Source organism: Hippocampus zosterae, chromosome 4, assembly GCF_025434085.1.
Source record: "Hippocampus zosterae strain Florida chromosome 4, ASM2543408v3, whole genome shotgun sequence".
NCBI classification, from domain to species: domain Eukaryota; kingdom Metazoa; phylum Chordata; class Actinopteri; order Syngnathiformes; family Syngnathidae; genus Hippocampus; species Hippocampus zosterae.
Genome location: NC_067454.1, coordinates 21,218,601 through 21,226,112, shown reverse-complemented (window position 1 = coordinate 21,226,112; position 7,512 = coordinate 21,218,601). Strand labels below are relative to the sequence as shown.

Here is a 7,512-nt window from a genome sequence, read left to right as displayed (position 1 = left end):
TGCTAAGAATAGCTTGTACCTTAACTCACGATAATTTACACACAGCCGTGCTTTCCAACCTCACTCACAATGCTTCGAGGAAAAGAACATAGATCACAATTTAATTATAAAAGATAAAACCTTCTGCTAACTTGGAGTGGGAAGGAACGTGCTTGTCAAGGGTTGATTTTAGTTGAAAAAAAGATGGATAATAGATCAGGGAGTTTGTGATGACGAATTCGTTTGGATTTTCCATTTTCTGTGAGAGCAGGTGACAGTTTATTTTTCTGTGGCTGGTCCAAACCCACAAGTGATACGATCCCCTACTCCTACGCGAAACGCAGGAGGGAAGGCCTTACCTGATCTGGTGAGGGAAAAAAGAGGGGGATTTACTGTGTCAATGCCTGGACTAAACAAGCGGAAAAACAACACAGAGCTAAAGCTAAAGATTAACAGAATTTAATGTCAGCGCAGCCTTATTTAAGAGCGAGGGGAGAGCCAAAGGACCATAGGCGTTTTAGACATTTAGAGATCTGGAGGACGTTCAAAGCCATAAAAGACACTTCAAAAAGGTATGACTTTGGGCAAATGTGATGAAAGTCGTGATGAAATGTGATTAGGTCTCTTAATAGGGCACGGATAGTGTACATTTTTGAGAATTGAACGTAAATGTGTGTGCCAGATCTGTAATTGATGAAGTAGTGCGTCTGTATTAAATGCGACGAGTTTTTGGACATCTCGATGAATTTGAAATCTTTCATGCATCCATGCAATTAAAATTCTAGTGCGTCGAAATTCATGCTGACGGCAAGACAAAGGTTGACTTCATCATCCAACGTCAACAGATGCTAGCGTTATTTTCTTCAGATCCTCTCAGATCTACTGTTAGTTCAGGATTAAACTAAGGCCCGGTGGGGAGCCAATTAAGAGCCAGGAATTGTGGTTGAACCTTCTACAAGCCAAGGAAGCATAAAAAAAAAGGATTTTGAATTTAGAGCAAATATAACTTTTGCTGTTTGACACTTCCAGAGGGAAAACACATTATCTAATTCAACATGAACAGAACGAAAGGATTTCTTTCTATTGTTTCAGATAGCAAAAATTGCTTGCCATCACTCAAATCTTCTGACATGGCTTCATTTAATGTTATGCCTGCTCCCTATTGCGGCAGACGCCTGCGCTGCGCTCATCAAAGGATGCAGCTAGTTGTCATGACAACAGTGCTGGCGCTGGCAGGTGCCAGTAAGCTTTGCAGTTCAGGCTGCTCCCTGCAAGTCTACACCATCCCCGTGGAGAGCTGTAACAAAACTGAATACGTCGACACCACCTTCTGTGCAGGACAGTGCTACCATGAGGTACTGAAAAGTTCAAAATGTTCATGACCGTCAAGCCTGAGCTTGATTGTTCCTTTTAGAGAAGTGTCACTAAAGTACAGGCAGTTATTGAAAAGAAGTTGAAATCATTTTAACATTCACACAGTTTCCTACAGCTGTCCGGCAGTTTGGAGGATCCCTTCCAAAGGCCTCTATAACAGATGTTACTGTGTGAGTTTAGTGCTCAATTACTAGCTCATAATCAGAGTCTGCTGCCTGAGCGTAAGTAGCGAAACCACTGCAACCATTCAGGGTCACAGTTTGAAGTGACACAGTGTGATTGTGTGCACTTGTGCTCCGAACGGCATTTTTTAAAATGGATCCAACAATTCCCAGCAATCTACTTTAATCCTCTATTGAATGTGAGCCACTCTATTTAGGGACAGCGTTTTTGCATTGCCGCAGGCCATTTTTGGTGAGCTACGTACATGTGAAACAGGTGAAAATGATGTTTAACGGAGGGAGAGTATGGGGGAACACTGGAGTGGGCATGCGTGGGGGTGCGAAATGAAAGGTGGCATAGTGCTGCCTCTGCATGCATGTGTTTGTGGCACCGTTACTTTCGTGTCCTTTTGAACCCAATCTATACCAGTGTAACTTCTTTCTTTACACTAGAGGTGTCACTTAATCTTGAAATCAGGCAGAAAATGTTTGGACAGCAGAAAATTAATGACTCTGTTGTTTAATTGAATGACACAACAGTGAAATTTGACATTGGAAATATTTGTTTACATTTACAGTTTGAGCGTTACAGTGTAATTCAGGGGTGTCAAATGATAATGTTTGATAAATCAATCAAATTAAGGATACGGTTAGCATATCCGCCTCACACTTCTGAGGACGGCGGTTTTGAAACCGAGCTCTGGCCTCCCGAGGTGGAGCTTGCATGTTCTCCCAATGTTGGTTGGGATTTTTTTTTTTAATGGGTACTCCAGCTTGCTCCCACATACCATAAACATGCATGTTCGCTTTATTTAAGACTAATCCGTAAAAATGTGCCCTAAAATGGGCTGGCGAACAGTTTACCGTGTACCCAGCCTCTTGCCCAAAGTCGACTGGTTTAGGTTCCAGCTCTCTCTCACACACGCACACGTACACGCAAACGAGTCCTATTGAGGATGAGCATAACACAAAATGAATGGATGGAGAGTTAAATTAATTGACCTTTATTATAATTTCAACCTTTTATAATTTTCCGGTAGGGGAGTATTGTCTAACCGCAAACAACTGCAGACTACTGTTCTGTTTGCAGGATCCAGTCTACCTCTCTGCTACACGCCAGACCGAACAGAATGTCTGCAATGGGAACTGGACCTACAAAGTGAAACACATCAGAGGTTGTTCGGTGGGGGTCAGCTACCCTGTGGCCACAAGCTGCAAGTGTACTTCATGTAATGAAGACTACACAGACTGCGCTGCTCGTATCAATAACACCTGTTTTTGAAGCCCCGCTAATAAAAACCTTGGTACCGGAAAAAAAAGTATATATTTCTGCATTCAACTATGACAAAAATAAATAAAATAAAACATCAATTTCTGGTTTGGTGCATTGTGTCACAAATTGATCACAAAAACGTTACTAACTTGGAGTTGACCTAAATCTGATTTAGACTTTGTATGGAATTATGATATCAGTTGAAGAACTTCAGAAAACAATTAAGTCATGAATTTTCTGTTGCGGCCTTCTGGGTCTTTGGTTGCAATATCTCCCACCTTTAATGTCTTCACAAGGAAGATTATGGCCTCACAGAAACGACTCCAAAGCAATGAACTCCTTCACTTTGAGGCCTTGTTGTCATGATTGATCTGTTTGGGACCAACAGGTGGCTCTGCAGGGCTCCTCCTACAGCGGCACACCTGTTGGTCATCATGCCATTAGTGGGTTTTCTGTTAAAAGGACTCCCAGCCCGACCACTCGGTAGTGATGGGTCCATGAGGCCTCATGAGGCGTGTCGACACACTGACACTGTGTTGATACTGTGCTGATACTGTGTCACTGACCACTGCCACCTGCTGGACCTTCAAGATCCCTGCATCCAACCCACTCAACAGACTTTACTGACTGATATTTTTTTTGTATATTGAACATATAAAATATACAAATCGGTAATAAATTGGCAAAAAGTAAAGGTAAGATATAAAAAAAGGAAAAGAAAATAGTCATCATCACAAATATGTGTTCAAAGGAGTAGAAAGAAGTTAAAAAACCCTAGAGTCCTACCCCTTCTTATATATGAATTGATCATTTTTCAAAATAGAAAAGAAAGTCTACATATCAACAAATGCTTTTACCCTTATGTATGCTGTACTTATACATTTTTACAACTTTAGGTTTGTATATACAGTACATACTCATTGGAGCACAAGTATATGTCGATTTTCTCATATTCATAATGGATGCTACATTTCATTAATATATTAAATAATCTCATCAATGTATTCCTGATGTATTGCTATATTTCATGGATGTATCGAATTTATTAGCTTAATTCTGATTTGTGTAGTTGTCTTGTACTACTCTCAAATTCATTTTTAATCTCAGCAAGAGAGTTACTCATTTTACTGGTCCGTTTCAGAATCATTCCACAGATTTACACCTATTACAGATACACTCCTTTGCGTGATGTTTGTTCGTGTTTTGGATTTTTCTGTATAGGTTAGTACCCCTTAAATTATGACAACTTTCTCGAATTTTAAAAAGCTTCTGGATGTTTTGGCAAAGGAGGTTATTGTGTGCTTTGTACATTAATTGGGCGATTTTGAAGTCAACCAGGTCATGAGATTTCATTAATTTGATAAACAGTGGATTTGTGGGTTCCGTCTATTTGGAGCCAGTGATTGCTCTGATTGCTTTGTATTGTAGTTTTAAAACAGTGTTTTACTGGCATTTCCCCATATTTCCACACAATAGGTCAAATATGGAAGTAATAAAAGTGTGTACAAGGATTTCTTATTCAGCACATCCTTAGTTTTGGGAGGATCCCTATGGTTTGGGATATTTTTCTTTATTATGTAGCTGCCAGCACGGTTTTGCATCTACAACTGTTCCAAGACATTTTCATAAGGTCATTCATCGATTTGATGAAGTGTATACAATATCATTCACATCCATGCATTCATTTTGCAACATTCAATGTGTTCAAATAATGTGAAGATCATTTGAATGAGGATGCTTGTGGGCTTTGATTTCACATTTTTATTGAGAAAAATAAGATGCTCCAATGTTTTAAACTTCAGCCTGTTGCGTCTTTTACAAGCGATTTCTCCTACTGTGGAGAACACACGCTCACAAGGGACGGATGTGGCTGGCGTACAAAGGAACTCCTTTGCGAGGTGGGAGAGGGTTGGGAAAGAAGTGTGTTGGTCCTTCCAGTACAGCTGCTTCCTGGAACCTTGATTGTCAAACATGGAGTGGAGAGTCAACCAATAATAATTACTGATTGTCAATTAATCATCAACATAGCAACCGTGAAAAGATGAGTGAACGTTTGTATACCTGGCGTAATACCGGGTGTATCGCGAACTTCATTCTCATGCTTGGCCCGATAATGCCTCAGCATGGTGGAGGTGCTTCTGTTGGTGTATGACAATTCGACCCGGCAAATTCGACATTTCACCTGTAATGAAATGTGAATAAGAAGTAACTAAGAGTTACCTTGAAATGTATTCGGATTAGAATGGTACAACACATGTCAATAATCTGAGAGGCACTCGGCGAGTGGCTCTCGGCGACAGAAGGCGATTTGAATAAATAAATAAATAAATAATACCTTATTCTCCGGGACATCAAAATGGTCCCACACGGCGGATGATTTGCGTCTCTGCTCCATAATCGGCAAGGAAGGCAAGGCACGAACACGAAGTCTGCACTGACACGAGCTTCGACAAGCGAGCGTGAGTGAGGTCTGGCTTGTTTCGGCAGGTGTTCCTTATAAACACTGTGTGGCGGGCTTTTGCTGCGTCAACGCCCTCTGCACTGAGTCGACGCCCCCTGGACTAAGTGGCGCAGCCTGTACTGTGCCAAGCAGCCGATGCAGTCTAAACTGCACCGGTGCAGTTCACGTGTCAATTAGCAGCCTGGACTGTGTCAACACAGTCGATGTGTCAATTAGCAGCCTGGACTGTGTCAACGCAGCCGGTGTGTCAATTAGAAGCCTGGACTGTGTCAACGCAGTTCACCTGTCAATCACGTGACGTAATGAGCCAGCACATGCATCGACACGTGGTTTGCCCTGTGAGCCCGGCGCATGTGTCAATGCATCGGTGTTGCTGGACCCATCACTACCACTCGGTGTCGAGTCATTGCCATTGTCACTGCTTTTGTTGGTTAGTGTTTGTGCCTTTACTGTGGTTTTATTTTCTTTGTATGTTTATTTTCACCTTGTTTTTGCATCTGCCATGGGCTTTTGTTTGTACTTCTAGTTGTTTTCAGGATTTTGTTTATTCTGGATTTATTTAGCTTTCTCTGTGTTTTGATTTGTCAAGTTCACCCTGTTCCTCTCTCCTGCCTGCTTTTTGGGGTCTTCCACCTCCACCGTTCGTGACACTTGTAATGCATCATCTGCCAAATGTTATTGAGACTTGACATATCTCCACGGACTTTGATTGATACATACCCTGATTTGCTGAATGTGGTGTTCAACTTCCTGGCATAACTGTTAACATATACAAAGACATCCTTTGAGAATGTCCAATAGTATTTTCTAGCCATGTATTCCCAACTCCCTTCTGAGTAGCTCAGTTATTCCGAACAGCAACAACTGCTGAGAATCCAGGTTTTGGGAACTAGAGATTTTAGTCAGAGCGACTGTAGCCTAGCCTAATACAGTACTAAAGCATATTGTATTTACCCTGATGTTCTGATTTTTTTGAAGTCAACACAACTGTTTGACACCGTGGGCTCTATCAAGTTGTGGCTCACCCAAAGCCAAGCCCTGAATTTGCACAACCTCCGCATGCTCTTCCACTCATGAATTGTTTGAAGCAGTCCTTGGCAAAGAAACACATTTGTGCAGACGTGGCCTGCCAGAGCTAAAGCTAAAGTTCTTGCTATTCACGCTTCATTTAATCTAAGACTTTCAAAGCTGCTCTATTGCAGCAAATTGTGATGCTGCTTATTGTTTCCGTGTGGAAGACGGACTTGAATGTGTTTATCCTTCATTCATGACATTTAGAATGATGACGATGAAGAAAAGTGAAGGAGCAAAAGTGAATGAGCACCAATGTGCTCATTCTTTGATAGAATGCTTCTCTTCAGTCAGGCCAAATCGACCTTGGCAAGAACACTGTAGTCCATGATCAGCAATTGAATAGGTCATATCTACTAGAGAGTACAAGGTTCTTAATTTTGGTGTTGGTCAGAAGTTAGGGGAAATTCCTGCCAACTATTGTGAGAAGCTTGTGGAAGGATTTCCAAAATGTTTGAGTCATGTCATACAATTTAAAGGTAATGTTAAATGAAATCTATGTACTTCTGGAACTACTGACTTTGATTACACTAAACAAAAATAGTCTTCAAAAAAAGTCCGTCTCATATTATTTGGGCATTTAGCAAACAGAAATTATTCAGCCCCTCTCTGTCCATGTGAAAAAAAAAAAAAAATTCTATTTCGGGGCCGAGTCAACTACTTTTGACACAGCATGTGAGTTGGCACTGTAAAAGTGTTTTATTGTGCTGGATATTTTTTATCAAATTGTTTTAACTGTCTTGGTTTTAATATATCTGATTTTTACTTTACGTACAGCACTTTGTAGGCAGTTGTGGTTGTTTTTGAAGTGCTATTTTAATAAAGTTGAGATGAGAGAGATGACATTTGAACTCATTACTCCATCTTCGGTCCAACAATACATGTATTCATCATACATTTCAATAACCTATTGTTTTCCTCATGAATCTAACAACACACCTATCAAAGGTTGTTGAGAGATTTCACTTTTTTCTTTGCTAAATTTTCAGTCCTCAATTTGCCACCTTGAGGACTGTCCTGTGTCACAAAGCCTCATTACAAATGATTATGATAATTATTATTACCTTCGATTCATAAGGCACCGTTGGAGGCAGCCAAGGATGCTTAGATATAGTTTGGACTCATCCATTTAAGTTTGAGAAACATCTGTACTGTATATCTCTAGTGACGTGACAGCACCATGACCGCCTATG

The 7,512-nt window shown here is 40.8% G+C and overlaps 1 protein-coding gene across 1 annotated transcript; it reads left to right on the top strand.

The window, feature by feature from the left end:
• The first annotated feature begins 385 nt into the window (after positions 1 to 385).
• On the top strand, positions 386 to 2,885 carry fshb (follicle stimulating hormone subunit beta). Its single transcript, XM_052063383.1, has 3 exons — positions 386 to 551; positions 1,151 to 1,334; positions 2,605 to 2,885. The coding sequence occupies exons 1-3, from the start codon at positions 442 to 444 to the stop codon at positions 2,794 to 2,796; spliced, it is 486 nt and encodes a 161-aa protein (XP_051919343.1). The 5' UTR covers positions 386 to 441; the 3' UTR covers positions 2,797 to 2,885.
• Positions 2,886 to 7,512: the final 4,627 nt, after the last annotated feature.